Source organism: Sebastes fasciatus, chromosome 12, assembly GCF_043250625.1.
Source record: "Sebastes fasciatus isolate fSebFas1 chromosome 12, fSebFas1.pri, whole genome shotgun sequence".
NCBI lineage: Eukaryota > Metazoa > Chordata > Actinopteri > Perciformes > Sebastidae > Sebastes > Sebastes fasciatus.
The window spans coordinates 30,253,494-30,272,142 of NC_133806.1; the positions used below are offsets into that span (position 1 = coordinate 30,253,494).

General features: G+C 40.1%; 1 protein-coding gene across 1 annotated transcript in view; it reads right to left on the reverse strand.

Annotated features, from left to right (window-relative positions):
- The window catches only part of usp45 (ubiquitin specific peptidase 45), a 44,620-nt gene extending 26,627 nt beyond the window's left edge, over window positions 1-17,993 (reverse strand). Inside the window, exons 1-5 of the mRNA XM_074654690.1 lie at window positions 17,636-17,993; window positions 14,990-15,100; window positions 14,426-14,595; window positions 13,267-13,367; window positions 12,733-12,833 (exon numbers count right to left, since the gene is read on the reverse strand). Coding sequence (XP_074510791.1) covers window positions 12,733-12,833; window positions 13,267-13,367; window positions 14,426-14,595; window positions 14,990-15,092 — 475 coding nt within the window. The 5' untranslated portion in view covers window positions 15,093-15,100; window positions 17,636-17,993. The remainder of the gene's footprint in view (window positions 1-12,732; window positions 12,834-13,266; window positions 13,368-14,425; window positions 14,596-14,989; window positions 15,101-17,635) is intronic.
- Window positions 17,994-18,649: the final 656 nt, after the last annotated feature.

Sequence of the window (18,649 nt, forward strand, 5' to 3'; positions counted from 1 at the left end):
AACATAGAGCTGATGTGACTTGCCAAAAAGCTCCAGTTTTGTCTCATCTGTCCAAAGGACATTCTCCCAGAAGCTTTGTGGCTTGTCAATATGCATTTTGGAAAATTCCAGTCTCGCTTTTTTATGATTTGGTGTCCTCCTCGGTTGTCTTCCATTAAGTCCACTTTGGCTCAAACAGTGACGGATGGTGCGATCTGACACTGATGTACCTTGACCTTGGAGTTCACCTCTAATCTCTTTGGAAGTTGTTCTGGGCTCTTTGGTTACCATTCGTATTATCCGTCTCTTCAATATGTCATCAATTTTCCTCTTGCGGCCACGTCCAGGGAGGTTGGCTACAGTCCCGTGGACCTTAAACTTCTGAATAATATGTGCAGCTGTAGTCACAGGAACATCAAGCTGCTTGGAGATGGTCTTATAGCCTTTACCTTTAACATGAAGGTCTATAATGTTCTTTCTGATCTCCTGAGACAACTCTCTCCTTAGCTTTCTGTGGTCCATGTTCAGTGTGGTACACACCATGATACCAAACAGCACAGTGACTACTTTTCACCCTTTAAATAGGCAGACTGACTGATTACAAGTTTGAAGACACCTGTGATGCTAATTACAGGACACACCTTAGTTTAATATGTCCCTATGGTCACATTATTTTCAATCTTTTCTAGGGGTACCATCATTTTTGTCTAGGCCAGTTTCATCAGTTTGTTTTTTAAAATGATTCTGTTGAACAACAATTCAAAAGCAACAGCTGATTTTCATTAGTTAATTTTCAGTAAATTTTTATTTATTATTACTTTTGTCAGTTTCAAGTTATTTCAGTGACCATTGTGGGTTTTTCTCTCTTTAACGGAACGTTACCAACAACTTTGCCTACGTCTGTAATGGGGGATATGGTGTGTGTGGAGGGGGTGTGTTTGTCATTGACATTGAATTTACTTTATGGTTATTTTTGGCTAATATGACTTGTTGGCAGCCAAGCTTAAAGATGAAGCTGAGATGGTGGCTGAGTTGGCAGTTTATTTTAAGATTGAGGGTAGAAGTCGGCCTCCCTTGAATTGAGATTGCGGCTGGCTGCAGGAAACATTAGGCTTAGCCTTGCAGCGAGACTGGGGCTGGGAGCAGGGTGCTAGGATGGCAGCTGGAAGGAAAGCTGGGTCATTTGGGAAAGCAGATGACAGCTGTAGAAGTTTCCGCTGGTTAGTGAGGAAGGGGTGGGGGCTGGGGTTAGAGAGATGGCTCTCCAGAGCCAGCTGTTACTCCTGATCACCAATGAAAACTAACCTTAAACAGAAACTCAGACACAGATGGTCAGAATCTGACGGTGACATACAGATAGTCTGCTGGGGGATGGACTAGAGTAGGTAGTGTAGATGTGCGAGCTGATGGCGTGCCAGCAGCTAACAAAAGAGCCACCGCCATGATGACTCAATACCAATAATTGTGTTACTGACACGTGTTAGTAGTAACTGATTCGCTAACTAGTAAGGAATCCTGAAAAAGGAGTGGTGCACAACATTTTTGTGTCAAAAGGAATGATGCGTATTCAGCCAAAAGCATGACCTGTCAGCAAGTTTAAAAGGAGGTTAAAGCCACTCTTTGGGGTCAAAGAGCAGCCCACATTCTCCTAAACTTTACATTGTTATTAAAGTGTCATACTGGTCAGGAGAAACAAAAAGGTACATTAGCTCTGAGCAGTGGTTTATGTGCAACAAGTTATGGGTGTTGTCATTAGGTTTTTTTGCCACTGAGCCAGTTAGTATAAAGTATCTGCTGATAGAGACTCCTGTTCTAAGATTCACATTGTCATCCTGCACATTCACAGAGCACACTTAAAGTATAATTAAGTCAGAAAAACAACCAGAGATAATATAACAATGTAGAACCAAATATGCAATTTCAGTGTATTGGAATCTGCTAAAACACTACTACAAATTTCAGCTATAAAAAGTAACAGAGTTGAAACATGTCTCTCATGCAGGCTTGACAAAATATGGATGATTTAAAGAGTTTGCAAAGGTAACATTAATTTAAAGACTTCAATAAATAATAACTAGACTTCTCACGGCTTTCTATGTAAAATTGGTAGCTGCAGTTGGGACAAAAATGTCTATGTGTGAACACACTGTAACACTATGACACTACGTTCAGAAAGAATGAAGAAATGGAGGTGGTGCTAATGGATTTGCAGTTAAGGGAGGGAGACGAGTGAAGCAACGAATGGAAGATAAGTTAGAAGGTGCTAATTGAGGCAGAGAGGTGTTCACTCAATGTGATATTGGAGAAGTTTGACAGATCCAGAAAATCCCACGCATTTAGCTTCATGCAGGATATCATGAGCTCAGTATAGTAATACATGGTCCCTCTGATCTCTATGGCACAACATACGGTAACTTTAACTCACTGGTATTTATTCACCAGTGGGCAACGTCCATTTCTGAGAAGTGAAGCCAATGTGGAAGTGCTTTAAACTTGCATTCTTTCTAACAGCCAGCAGGGGGCGACTCATTTGGTGGCAAAAAGAAGTCTGATTGTATAGATGAGAAAATGAGCCTACTTTTCTCTTGATTTATTACCTCAGTAAACATTGTAAACATGATGTATGGTGTCAATCGCTAGTTTCAAGTCTTCTTCAATAGAGCATGATGTTCATTTAGTAAATTATGGTCCCATTTGGAGTCAAATAGACCATAAAGCAGGGGATGCTTTAGGGCGGGGGCTATCTTGTGAATTACAGGTCAATACCACCCTTTCACAGTGTGCTTTCTGTTCATGAAAGTTAATTGTAACATTTTTGGTCGCCTAAAAATGTCTTCTCCACCCTCTCGTTACAAAGTTTCTTGAGATTTCAAGAAAGATTTGTCACAATTTAAATCTCAGACATTGGAGCATCTTTGAATACACCAACAAGAGGAGATTGCAACGCTCCATCGCCGCAACTGAATAGCCACATGATATAATGAAAAATTATTCAAATGGTTTCTTTAATATATTTCAGAAAATTATAAGTCAAAGGAGGAAGAATATTTTCATGTTCATTAGAATATTATCGTTGTACAATTTCAATGATTGATAAAAGTGCTATTATTTTCTTATATAATTCAATGGGTTTTCTAGTAAATTATCCTACAAGTTCCTTTGCTGTAAGCACATAATAAGACGTATCAGTGCAAAATGGCAAGTTCTTACAGGGATGATGGCAGTACCTTAAGGCCTGCAGGCTGCAGAGGAATCAACTAAATGCTGGTAAACACAAAAAGAGTTTGGTCCATGAGCACTTCACCCATATAAGCCAGTCAAGAGAGCAGGCTGCCAGCGAGGTCACTGGCCTGAACCCGCTTATGTCCAAACTAAGGAAATTCAATTGAACCGTAAACCATCATAATCATCCGAATAACCTGCACCTTTACTCTCACCGTTCTTCTCCTCAACATACAATGGCCTTGCCCTTGAACATATTCAATTCATAGAACCACTCCTCGCGCATCACATTTATTGAAAAATCTATTCAACGGCCAAGGACATTGGCGGAATGTGAACCGTGGGCATTTCTCTCGTGGCCTGGCAATTTGCATTTTATACTCAATCAAATTTCACTCAATAGAATGAGGGTTAAAGGGCAACTTTTCTGTTAAACAGATTTGAGAAGAAAAAAAACACACTTACTTGAACATACACATATACAATGCATAGTCTCTTTCAGGTTTGCTGTATTATTATATTTTTCATGGCTGCACCAACTGTGCTGTTTTAAATTTACATTGCTTTAACTGAGGCCTGTACTACGAAGCGAGTTCAACATACCCAGGGTATTTTCTCGTTATCTGGCTTAACTAACCCTAACAAACACGATCCCGCTAAGCGGTCCTACGACGGTGGTTATCAACTTGGTAAATCAACCCAGGGTTTCTCAGTCTGGCTACGAGCGCGTTCACATGAAAGGGGCAGTGTTTGCAGCATGTGACCAATCACAGACATGGACAAGTCTACTGTCAGCAACTGTACTATTAGACAAATATAAAGAAGTTAAACACATAATCCAGACTAAAATTAACACAATTGAAGCTGTTAAATGGAGGAAAGACAGCTGGCAAAAGAAAAAGTGCCGATGTGTGTGAGTAAATTAACATACTTAATTTAACGGAATACTCAAAAGTCAGATATATTCATCTAGATGAGGCAGTGATGTATAAATTAGCTTTCACAATAAATTGGATGAATAAATTACATTCAAGTAAGTATGTGGCGTGTATGACTATTTCAGCCTTCTTTCAGCAGCGTCCCCGATTCTGGTGATGTGAAACAGACTTAAGAGCAAGTAAAGAAATAAATATGAAAACATAATTCAAAGCAGTAAGCACCCACAGCATACAGCCAGCTGTTCTTTCTGCGTTTGTCAGTTCAAACTGTTGTTTTTGGTCTGGATTATGACTTAAACTTCTTCATATTTATGTAATATTATCATACGATCTGCGCACCGGGCTCTGATTGGTCAGTAGGCGGTGCTTTTATACGAGTTGATCTCTTATCTGGAACATAACCTGCTCCGAAGCAGTTCAGCATAAGTTACCATGGCGATATACACCGGTAAGAAATGAACCACCATTGTAGGACGGAAAAAACCCAGGGTTAAACTTTAAGTTACCTCGCTAACCCCGAATCCTGCTTCGTAGAACAGGCCTCTGAAAAATGTTCAACACAGATGAGAAATGAATAGAGCCTTTTTAAGCTCGTCTTGTAGTTTTGGGACTAAGAAGGGGCGAGGTTCAGCTTGTCGGGACGACATGCTTTTGTGGCGCTCCACCCAGTGGTGCTAAATGCATCTGGCCCTCCGTGCTGGCAACATCTGGAGGCCTATTTCCATCTTCAATATGCAGCCATAAGGGAGCTCCCATATGTCAATACACACACACACACACACACACAATGCATGTAAAACAAGTGGAGATGGGGACTGCAGCCCTGATCAGGAAAACAAATGTGTGTATTTCTGGATTTGGTGTGAGACTGAGAAGGTGTGAAGAGATGTGTTCACACAAGTGTGAACAACTGAGAGAAAGTAATTGAGAGAAAGAAAGAGTGTGTAAATGTGTGTGTGTCTACTTGCGGTGTTTGTGAGAGGATCCACGAAAACCAACAGACTTAATGTAACTTGAGTATAAGAGCTGCGAATGGCACTTCAGCTGAGAGGGAGCAGAGGAATGAGGAAACTAACTGGGCGGAATGGGGATGCCGATGGACACACTCTGCATCTGGGACCGTCACCCAAGGTAAACAATGTTCAGGGAGCCATCTGGTTGAGACTGGGGACGGGGACGGGGACGGGGGGGCAGAATGAGGCAGTGGGTGGAGGGAAGGGTTGCAACGAGCACAAGCATATGGAAAAGCAGATTTTTCCTCTCCCTGCAGCAGTCAGCGAAGGCAAATGTCAGCATGCGCTGCGTCCACGCTTGACTGTGCTGCACTCGGCACCACCACCTGGCCCTCCTTGCTCAGCCACCGAGTATGGGCAGCAGTGACACTGTGGAGCCTTTCCCCAGGGTGGAGGAAAAGCATCACGGTGCTCAGGATTGTCCACATGCACGCATATATATATACACCAACACCTCCTGCACTCCCTGCTCTTTTTTCACACAAGAGATACACAAAGAAACATGGGCCTTGTTTACTTTTTCAGAGTACTTGCAAAAGAAAAAAAAAAAAACACGCAAGCTTACCTGAAATCTTTCAAAAGACATCATGTTCTGTCATGCATGTGTTTGCATTGTTTTGACATTTGTTTTCGAGCTGAAGCAAGGGCAACACCAGGCCTCATGTAAGAAAAGTCAAGCCCATGAAACAATGTCATAAACAGAACATATTCAAGTTTGTTTTACACAAATATTTACTTCTTACAAGTGCCAGGATCTAACTCAATGCCCTTTTTAGTCACTTTGTTCATATAATAAAGCCAAAAACAAGAGCATATAAAAATGTATTTTCCATAAAAAGGCTTTTAGTGGCTTTTCCTGATCTTGTTCACAGTTGGACTGAGAGGCCGTCAAATCGTATGGCCAGTGGGCTTCATGCCTCCATGTTCACTCACAGTGCAGCAGTGTGGAGGTTCAAGGCCAGCTCCCTTCATGCAGAGCAGGCAGTCAAGAGGAAGGCCAGGCAACACCAAATGTCTTATTAATTCACTAATTTGTTGTGACTGCAGGGCACAAAAAGCCTGTTTCTTTGCCATCTGAGGCCAAAAGGACCCAGTGCCATGTTACTTACAGACACACACACACACAGCTTTTGCTACCCACTATCTGGCCTACTTTCATGTGCGGTGGTGGGAATAAAGACAGGATCACCCTTGATTACCTCCATGAAAGCACCACCAGGGGACAAGCATCTTGCTGGCTGCTGACTCGGCTGAGCTAAACTGACAGTAAACGAAGGACTACGGTTTTCCAAAATCAACAACCAGAGGCAGGAAACCAGATGGATAAAGGTGCAGTAATCATACAACACCACATATCATCTACTTCAGCCAAGGTCTCTCAGAGGAGGACAAGTCGACGGAGATATCAATCTCGGGAAATTGAGCCCAGGAGCAAACTGGACACATGACTGTTTATTAAATTACTTTCTGTTAGGCGCAAGTTCTAACATGTAGATGTAGCATCTCTCTATCAAACAGGCATTGCAGACAAACAGAAAGTAAATATCCGTTATATAAGCATATGATAACCTTCCCACCATGACAGCACTCTATTCAGCACAATGAGCTGTAAAAAATAAGGCTGCAACCAACAATTATTTTCATTGTCGATTAATCTGTCGATTATTTTCTGGATTAATCGATAAATTGTTTGGTCTATAAAATGTAATTTTTCACACAATTAAAACTTACAAACTGTAGAATGCCTTTATAAATCTAGATTTTAGCCAAATGACCCAGCTCTACCACACACAAATTCTGCGTTATTATACAACCCACAAATGTGTTTGAAAGATGGGCCAGACCCTTAAATAAATATAGATATTAAATAAAGATATATATATAGCCTTTGTTTCAAAATGTTTTCCCCAACCAACACAATGTCAGGAATCCATGAAATGAAATGTATTATGTTTCTAGAAACTCTACACACAGTATGGTAATATAATGATGCAGTAATATAGAAATTAATAACAATTGCTACCATAAAACAAGACAGAATTGACAGATTCCAATGAGAAACGAGCTCTGATGCCTATTCAGAACCAACATTTTAATTTGCTCCACAAAGACTCCACAGCTGTGTTACAAGCTGGAGTCTAGCTCCCTGAGGTCAATTCGCTTTTTACTGGGACTCTGGTACTTGAGCTGAAAGCCTTGATGGTGAGAGAGCACAGTTAATCGACTTTCTTTCTACCCTGAGCTGTTGTACAAAATTATTATAGATTCTGAAAAAAAAAATCCTTGCTGAGGCTCTTTTGTGCTTGGGGTCTATAGGAAAAAACCACACAACAGCAGCTTCTTCTGAAAACATGGCCTTCATACTGAAATGCAATTTCACAAGCTCCTCAACAGACAACAACCGCCTATTTTGCTGCAACAATGGCTGCCTGCTTCTATACCCATTTGGCCGACCGGTGTGGAACAATTGGGTGGCAGGAAAGGTGACAGGTAATTTAAAGAGGCGAAGGGGAAAGCTGTAGGCAGCGACTGTCCAGCTCAGCAGATCCGTTTCCCACCAACGTTGGCACCATGTCCACTAAAGGGCAGCTTTGCAAATATACGGACATATAAAAATGCACACAAACTGCTCATCCACAGTCGAAAAACTACATATTGTGATGAAGAAACAGCAAAACTGAAAGAACAACGTGGAATCTATCTATTTTTATCTAAATATTCTATTTAATAGGGCTGTCCCGAATACCATTTTTTGGGCTTTGAAGCTTCAATGAGAAATATTTGAAAGGTGCTGCTACCGCACTACTGATCACAAACGCACCTCTGCACACAACAAACAGCAATCATCTGAGAATAACTAGGGATGCACCGATACCGGATCAGATGTCGTGTCGCTACTGACTCAAATAGCTGGATCAGATATCGGTGACAATGGGGCCGATCTATTAAATTCAATTCTGTGTTTATATACTGTATACATTATATACTGGAATATTAATTCCTATTAAAGTTTTGACCAATTTGTTGCATTAAAACGGTTAACACCTGAATTGTAATTCCTGTTCATTTTGAAGATTTTTTTGCCAAGTTGTTGGTGTACGATTTATTATTTTAATAATAAATAGAAATTCAGTAAATGTATGTTATATTTATGTATTTATATGTTACGTTTTGTTAGGAAAACAATGTTTAAGTCAAGCCTGATGTTGCCTAACACACATAAAAGAATGATCCCAGTCACTTCCACACAGTGAGGCATACAGCTTATTAATTAAACACAGGTATCGGATCAGTACTCGGTATCGGGCGATACCCAAAGCCCAGGTATCGCTATCGGTATTGAGACTGAAAAAGTCGTATCAGTGCATCCCTAAGAATAACAAATAATATTTAATATTCAATATGAATAATGTGGGATTATTCCATATTTCATGGGCTATTTTGGCATCTATACATTATTATTACAAACTTGCATATAAAAAAAACAAAGCATTCAAATACTGATGTGGAGGTCGATTACCATGACAACGGTCTAAGCATCGAAGCATTCAGGTCAGCCCTAAAATGTATACATTTGTCAACCAACTGTACAGTATGTGTAATTTCTAAATACTTCTGTTCATTTCTTGTACTCTTCTTGTACTACTGAGGTCCTGTTTGTCCCTAAAAACTCAAAAGACTGTTTCTGGGTGTAGCCGAGTCGCACAAACTATATAAAAACACATTTTACTCGAAGAATCTGCAAATTCCTCAGGTATGTAATGTGCTTGCCAAATAAAAGTTATTCAGATCCTGTTCCAGGGAGAGCTTGTGCTCTCTGTTACAAAGAATACCTGAGAATTCAACTGATTCTAATGAAAGAATACTGAAAATTAAAACTATTTGTAGTGGCCAACATACAATACAAATATATTAGTATATTTGCTTCCATATTTTCAACATTCTGCGTATGTGTGTATCCGTTTGTCCGCCGAGAGTTATTGCGCTCCAGCTGTTCGGATCCAGTCGCTCTGACTTGTTGAGGACCCTGGCTCCCACTAGTGCAGCACACAGGCCCAGAGGTGGTGAGACATACAGCGGCTCGACGGAGGAAGCAAGGGACAGAAACAGATAGCGATGGAAAGACAAAGAAAGACAGAGCAGTGGCTTGAACCCCACGCAGCTGCTCTTGTTCTTCAGGGAACCCAGCCGGGAAGCATCGCTCAAGCGCCTAATTCCGCTAATGTGTGCAGTCATGCGACGTGCAGGGTGGGGGCGAGGGTGGGGGTGAGGGGGGGTTGCTGCTACAGCATCAATCTCGCGACTATGAGGCTGTGGCTGAGAGACTGATTGGGGACCAGCCTGACTGGGCCTTTGGCCACTGGGCTAAAGTGAGGCGGTCAGTGAGACCGAAAGTGGTGATGCCCACCACCCTGATCAGCTACAGCCTGTTAAGAGGCCTCTCAGCATGCCAGCACAAAGTAGGAGAGGTGCGGGGAGGCAGGAACAGAAGGTGTATGAGTGTGTATGTATGGAAAGGGGGGTGGTGGGTGGGGGGTGGGGAGGTAATATCTATATGGTTGACTAACTGGGCAAGGAGGGCTCAGATGGCCTGAGTAAGGTGAGAGGACATAAGACTGAAAGTAGCAACCTGCTGCAACTAGGGCTGTCAAAGTTAACGGGATAATAACGCAAATTTGCTTTAACGCCACTAATTTCTTAACACATTAACGCAACTTGTGATTTCTAGGTTGTAGCAGGCTCAACTGGCATCATATGAAACTAGAAAACATAAGGAATCCATTGGTACCAATCATATCATACTAGCTCATGAAGGAGGTTAAATAACACTCCAAACTTAATTTTGGCAAGGAAAAACTGTCATGGCCATTTTCAACGGGGTCCTTTGACCTCTGACCTCCAGATATGTGAATGAAAATGGGTTCTATGGGTACCCACCCTGTGAGGGTTTCTGGACAATATTTGTCATTGTTTTGTTAATTGATTTCCAGTAATACATTTACACATACATTTGCATAAAGCAAGCATATTTGCCCACCCCTATGTTGATAAGAATATAAAATATTTGACAAATCTCCCTTTAAGGTACATTTTGAACAGATACAAAATTTACGATTAATTTGCGATTAATCTTCATTAAATATTTTAATCGATTCACAACCCTAGCTGCAACACAACTCAAATTCTTCACATGATTTTACTGGGAAAATCATCAAAATCAAGCAATATGTAACATATACTGTATGTCATGTGTTTCTTTTTACTCTTTAGTGACAGTTACACTGCTCTTCAATGGCAAAGATATCTTCTAATTTTATAACCATTAGAAGGCGTGAAAAAAGGCTTGGCAAGCCCTAAGCAGCTTAGTAAATCAAAGGAGAAGTAACTTGTATTCAGAAGAAATAATGCCCGTAACACAGAGTGGTCTCACCCGTCACACTGCAGTATTGCCTAATATTGTATATGTACAGTAGGCTGTCTCTACACTGACGATAAAACAGGTTAAATCCAGGGATTCAGGTGACCACTGCCACCAGGGGGAGTAGGTGTACTGCAGTCAATCCCTGCTAAGGAGGTGGATCACTGATAAGAACACATTTCAACCAATTTACCTGTATTACAGGTCACTTTGTTCAACAGTCATGGATCTAGTAACAAGACAGCTAGTAATAGTCTGGTATACAGTCATGGTCGGTGTTTCCCCTAGGTTGACTGCTTTGGCCTAGCGGATGGGCCGGGGACGGGGGTGGGGAGGACACAATTAAACCATGTTAAATTCCATTCTCAAAGTGTCTTTAAATATGTATCAGTCACTTTTCAAAGTCCACATGAACCACTCTTCACATCGGCATAAATTAGATCAAGAATAAACTCACTTAAAAAGAAAATATGTCACTTTGAAAGCTGGTTCGCCTGTCACTCCCGTTATTTCCTTCTCCACAAAACAGTGGTAACAACAGGAGAAAATGCCAGGAGTTTTCATAAAAACAACATTATGACTGTTGTGTGTTAATTGCCTGCCAAATTAATCAGAGCACACAAGGCCAAATTGCCTCCTTTGTTACCATATAACTGGTTGCTGACAAGCAATCAAGCATTTAAAAGGCTATTTTTTCAAACAGAGTCTGGCGCAGTGCTCCTTCCACGTAAAATGCACCGGGGCTCATCACTTCCAGCAAACTTCACGGAGAATACTGAGGGCAAAACACTAGGGGTGTTACATCGATCTGGATCAATATATCAATTCAATTATCAACGATCCAATATCATCGATGCAAAGTGAAAACATTGATACATATCATCATCTTTAAGATACGCCTTTATTATGAAATTCCCATGGCACATCTGTCACCATTTCCATCCAAGCGCATCTCCTGCCCGCAGCGCCCAGAAATAAAATTGTCAAATCATATTTTTATTGCTTTTTTTGAGTTTATATAACTGTAACTGATTGTAAATAAGCATATTGATCACAGGCTCCTGAACTGAATCAAAATCGTATCATGGCAGACTTTGATATCAGCAAATATCCTATTGTTGTCCAAAGAAAAAATATAATATTGTTTTGTGATGAAATTTGTGATTTACACCCCTAAAAAATAGCATCACTAATCTGCTTTAACCAAATATTCCCTGGTCAAGCCCAGCTAAACACAAAACACTGAATCCGTCAGCACGTTAGCATATTAGCACATATTTGTTTTAACGCCATTCATTTCTTTAACACATTAACACAACTTGTGATTTTTAGGTTATAGCGGGCTACGTTTTAAATCTAGTGAAGATACTGGTATCATATGAAACTAGAAAACCAAAGGAATCCATTGGTACCAACCATGTCATACTAGCTTGTCGGAAAGAAGGTTAAATAATGCTACAAATTCACACAATTTTGGTGAGTAAAAACTGTCATGGCCATTTTCAAAAGGGGTCCCTTGACCTCTGACCGCAAGATATGTGAATGGAAAAGGGTTCTACGGGTACCCACAAGTCTCCCCTTTACAGACATGCCCACTTTATGATAATCACATGCAGCTTGGGGCAAGTCATAGTCAAGTCAGCACACTGACACACTGACAGCTGTTGATGCATGGTGGGTTGCAGTTTGCCATGTTATGGCAATGTGTTATGTTATTTGAGCATATTTCTTATGCTAAATGCAGTACCTATGAGGGTTTCTGGACAATATTTGTCATTGTGGTGTGTTGTTAATTGATTTCCAATATTTGACTATTAAATACTTGACAAATCTCCCTTTAAGGTACATTTTGAACAGATAAAAAATGTGCAATTAATTTGCGATTAATCACAATTAACTATGGACAACCATGCCATTAATTTCAATTAAATATTTTAATCGATTGACAGCCCTAGTATTAATATCATTAGAGGTTGTCTGTGTTCAAGGCCAATAATTTTTTACTTTAACTGACCTGGCTGCTAAATTAAAGGTTTGTATAAAACTCCTCATGAATTGACTTCAGCCTTGCTGAACCTGCAGTGAAGAAACACGTGTGTAATAAAAGCTTTTTTTCCATCAGGAGGGAGCAAGACCTCCAGGATGTTGCCAAACACCTTACCTGATGTTGCCTTGACAGAGTGCTTTTGTAAAAAGTCCAGGGTCTGAGCCAAAGCCTTCTTGTTGCAGTGAGTGGAGAGCTCCTCGTTACATTCAAAACACCTGTAACATTGAGACAGGGTCAACGACAGACACAGAAAAGCTTTAAGTTACTGTGGAATTTTAAAAAACCCTCAAGAAACTATTGTTAAACTGAACTATTATTTGAGAACAGAATTACTTGGCTGAAGTGTAAAACCATTTATACACACAAGCAAATATAATAATGGAGTGAAATGAAGTATAATAATACATTGGTTTGGAACTGAAACTGCCCTGTAAATTGTGGTAGCCAAGATCAGGAAGACTTTTGGACAACACAAACCTTCAGTGTATGAAATGAGTCACACAAAACACCCACACCTATTGTGTTCTATGTAAGCCCACACACTGGCGGCATCTTGACACGTGTCGTCGCAAGTTGAACCACAGTGGCCCTGTGTGCAGTCTTGGCTTTTCATTACAGTTTACAATAAAGCAGTTTGAGGTTTCTCACCAGGCCTTCCACGTGCTCAAGCTGATGGTGATGCAGTGAGACTCTGGATGGAAAGCTTGGTGGTGCTTGACAGCGTGCTGGATCCCTGACTGGTTGCAACCCTGGAAGATAGTTGATTTAAATTTGTTTTGTTGAAAATCTTTGTAAACATGCACAACATACATTCACAGTGCACATATACCCATGTTTAAAAGACCAAAGCCAAATTTGCATGTGGGAGAGCTAGAGCTATAATATTTTTTAAGACTTTTGGCAATCTATAATACAATTCATACTGTATGTACCTATTTATGCATTTGCCTTGTGACTTGATTTACAAAGGTATTTGTCTAATTAGAACAATAACTATGTGTGTCAGTTATCTAACTATGAAGCCAGGAATCTCTGTCTGTCAGTCTGACTTTCTATATGTCCTTCACGTATCTCAAGAACCGTTCATCTGATTTACTTCACACTTGGCGGGTGTATTGCTGGGGACCCTGTGGAGTGCTTTGTCGAATTTGGTGCAAACATGGCTGTAAAACACGCTCCCTATGTAGATATGAAGGGCTCATTTTAAGCTAAAACTTCTAAAATCTAACCAAAACACAACGATTCTTAGTTTCAGGTGATTACACACTAATGAGAACATGGTTATGAATATTATATTCCATTTCTGCTAATAGATCCCCTTAAAAATCCTACACACTGGCCCTTTAAGTCGTCAACATTTAAGAGTAACCATGTGCTGTTGGAAAAAAATTTCAAGATTTATCTGTCATCATTTCACTGTAGAACACGTAGGTTTAATTCTTCTAATTAAAGAAACTTGCCTCTTTGTAATTTCTGACGCAATAATTCACTAGTCAACAATTTATTGTAATGTGGGTGCCAGTTAAATTTGTTCTAAATGATTTGGTGGCTCGCTGACATGGCACTGTACTACAATGTTTTCTTCTGAAGTAGAAGTACACAGTAAGTAGTATAGGCTTACAGTTGTGTGCTTTGGGGGCATTGAGTAACTTTGGGGTACAATGAGTTAGAATAGTAATCTATTTATCTAAACATCATAATAAATCTATAGCTGTTTGGTTCCCCAGGCAGTAGTGCACTAGTAAAAGTAAATAAATGACATAATGTATTGTGTTTACATTGTGTAAACAACTAAAACAATTCTTACCTGGAAGCCACACTTTAAGCACACCAGGATGTCATGGGATGCTGCCGGCTCTCCATCGATCATGGTCCTCTCCTTTAGGCACTCAGAGCACACGAACCACACGTTGGAGAGCACTGATTTCTTCACTGAGCTCAGGTCCACTGCTTTACTCACATGCTGGCAAGTCAACCCTGATTAAAAACACATTATGCTGTAATGACAATTTTACCTTCCAGTCACTTTTAGGGACCAGTTTATTACTCTGAGTCATTATGATTTGAAAGGAAGACAAGGTGCACTACAAATGTATAATATTATCTACAAAATAGACAAAAAATTACAAGTTTAGCTAGTGAAACCAATGCTGTGTTTCCAATACTGGAAACAGTCAAGGGCTGAGGATGAATGTACTTGGTAAATCACTTGATTAACATTTCTACAAGTACTATGATGTGTCATAAAACCGTACCCTGCTTTCTGAGCATTACTAAAGAGTTAATGCCATTCACTGTGCTCGGCCGCCAAATCAAAACTCGCAGCACCAACTTCAACAGTAAGGTGCCCTGTACTGCTTCAGTGACTTACCACTGACTTCATCTGATGACTCCTCATCTCGAGGTTTCCTCGGTTTATTAGTCCGCTTAGTCATATCGGCGGCTTTCAAAGAGAAGGGGTCCTTTAGCCGCATCTGGAGCTCTGAATGGGAAGATGGAGGACAAACATACTGTAGGTGTTGCTATACACAATTAAACTACCTCTTCATAGCTCTGTGTTTCAACAAAGATACTTGAATGTAGAAAATCTTGCACTAGTCTATAACTGCCATGATCATTTTACTTATTGTAGCACAGAGTACTTTGAAAACCAGCGACAGTGCAGTCATGAGTATCTGTACAGTAACACATTATAGTAGAGATGTTCAGATACCATTTTTTCCTTCCCGATACCTGAACTTGCAGTATCGGCCGATACTAAGTACTGATTCGATACCGGTGTGTTTAAAAATGATGTAGTTATTATTAATAATATTTAAAAGCTGTTTACTACTGACCATGTGTGGATGTGATATGATTACTATCTTTGTTGTATGGCCCGGCTTAGGTTAAACCCTTTGTAAAACAGGAACAAATACATACAGAGAATGAAGAACAGCTAAGCGAAGAGGAAGAACTGATTTCAAGTTAAACAAGTTAATTTTTTTTCTGGGTTAATAAATTATCGGATCGGTGCATAGACTGGCGTACTGGCCGATACCTAATACCGAATTTGGGCAGTATTTCCGATACTGGTATCGGTATCTCTACATTATAGTGGATCTAAAATGAATTAATTACTGTGAGCAATCTTTAAGTGTTATTTTGAGGGTGTTAACATTCGCATCAGTTGATCTCTGAGCACTTTTAATACATAGTGTCACTTTTAAGAAACCAAAATTAGCTGACAAATGAACCTAAATTTGATTAAAGATCTTTTTAAACTTGCAAATCCTACGCAACCAATGTCTGGTCTACATCCTACAGATATCAGCCTGGTATCTTCCCTGGTGATATCAGGCCTGTACTGGTGCTTGCCATGTTCATTTCTTGCTTGTTTTGGGGGGGATTTAAAACTTCAGTCTAAATCTTTATCAGTTGAAACACAGCTCAGGTGAATGACTTTGCCAGTCAATAATATCCCACTGTTCGTATCTTATAATCCCATGGTAGCTTGGAGGTTTAAGATGATTATCCTGCTGGCATGTGCACAAATTGGGGGGGTCATGTTTGAAACCGTTTCTACACTGTTCACCCTACTGTATATACATGGATCCACCCTCAAGCATCTTTAAAGCTGAAAGGCAAGGCAAGGTAGCTTTATTTGTAGAGCACATTTCAGCAACAGGGCAATTCAAAGTGCTTTACATAAACATTCAAGAGCATTGCGACAAAGTGCGAAAGAACATTAAGACATAATTAAAACAGTTATAAAAAAATTAAAGATTAGAAAATAAAAACAAGCTAAAATAAAAGCTAGGATAGAAGCTAAAATAGAATATAACACACAAGAGTAAAAGCTCTAGTGCAGTATAAGATCATTATCTGGTTTAATAAAAGGCAGCAGCAAACAGGAAAGTTTTAAGCTTTGATTTAAAAGATCTCAGAGTTGGAGTTGGTCCTGCAGGTTTCTGGGAGCTTGTTCCAAATATTTGGTGCATAAAAACTGAACGCTGCTTCTGCATGTTTAGTTCTGACTGTGGGGACACTAAGCAGACCTGATCCAGGGGACACTAAGCAGACCTGATCCAGACGACCTGAGAGGTCTAGATGGTTCATAACATAGCAGAATATCAGAAATGTATTTTGTCCCTAAAGCGTTTAGTGCTTTGTAAATCAGCATGAGTATTTTGAAATCAATTCTCTGAGAGACAGGGAGCCAGTGTAGAGACCTCAGAACTGGACTGATGTGATCCACTTTCTTGGTCTTAGTGAGGACTCTAGCAGCAGCAGGTTCTGAATCAGCTGCAGCTGTCTGATCCATTCTTTAGGAAGACCAGTAAAGACGCCGTCAAGTCGGCTGAAGATAAATGCATGGACTAGTTTTTCCAAATCCTGCTGAGACATCAGTCCTCTAATGCTTGCTATATTCTTCAGGTGATAGAAGGCTGTCTTTGTAATTATCTTAATATGGCTGTTAAAGCTCAGGTCAGATTCCATGACTACACCAAGATCTCTGGCTTGGACCGAGCTTTTTAACATTACAGACTGTAGTGAGCACTAAACCTTTACTCTTTCCTTTTTGGCTCCCAAAACTACGACCGCAGTTTTGTCTTTGTTCAGCTGAAGAAAATTCTGGCACATCCAATTATTGACTTTTCAATGCACTCACTCAGTGCTTGTATTGGACTGTAGTCTCCTGGTGATAGACTGAAAGGCACATTACCATTTCTCAACCACTGTAGTACTGAGCCAAAACAACAGAAATGAGTAACTGTCCAAATACTAACAGACTGCATAGTAAGTCACTGATACTAAACATAGCCAGCCAAATAAAATAACAGGTGATAGCTACTATATTAAGGATAAGTTACCCAGTAATGTGCACTAACACGGTTAAGAAGCCTCAGTCAGCACAGACAGGTCAACTTGATGAGAGTATAGCAGGCCTTTATGTCGTTTATCAAAGACATTTAAACAACCAATTAACTACTTGTCCACAGTTCTGTTTGGGGGGTAAAACGCTGTCTGGACTCACCTCTTTATTCCAGCTCCTACAGTATGTTGACTGTGTCAGCTCACCTGAAGCCAACAGGGAGATGTCAGCTCTTCCTGGCTAGCTAGCAAACAAGCTAGCTACATTAGCTTGTCACAATAAATACAACATTAACAGGTGTGTTTCTATCCAACTACACACGGAGCTATTAAGGCATGTCAAAGCAAAGTACAGCGTGCCGACAACAGCAGCACAATTATCTTGATAATTGTTCGTTTTGCCTTTGACTTGCTAATCTTCTCCAAGCTGTCGGTAGCATCAGCTAGCTAACCGAGCTAACCGAGCTAACCTAGTCAACATGTGACGCACTACGGAGGCTCGGTATGGCCGTATGCTGCGTTCACGTACATTGGGAAATCTCGTGAAAAGAGGCGAAGCGTCACAGGCATAGAGATATACCGGTATCATATGGTACTATTCTATCTCTGTGATGACATGTTCTGAGGAAGAAGAGCTTTTTTATAACACACATGGAATATGGGATGGGCATGGGACATGGATGTATTATGAGAATAGACCAGGGGTCAGCAACCTGCGTCTCTGGAGCCACATGCGGCTCTTAAGCTCGTCTCCATTGGCTCCCTGTGGATTTATAAAAATGAATAACTGTTTTTTGTTTACATTTACATTTTTATTTATCATTGTTGTAGGTCTAATGTACGACGGTACGACGGAGTATTAGGGCCACATTGAGGAAAAAAAATAAATCAGAGATTTCGAGAATAAAGTAATAAATTTAAGAAAAAAAAAAGTTGTAGTATGAGAATAAAGTCATAATATTATAAAGTAGTCATTTTACGTGTTTTTTTTTATTTTCTCGTAAAGTTATGACTTTATTCTTGTAATATTACGACTTTTTTTCTTGTGAAGTTCTGACTTTTTTCTCATAATATTACGACTATATAAAGTCGTAATATTATGACTTTATTCTGTAAATCTCAGATGTTTTTTTTCCCTAAATGTGGCCTAATACTCCGTAGTACATTGTCTCTTTGG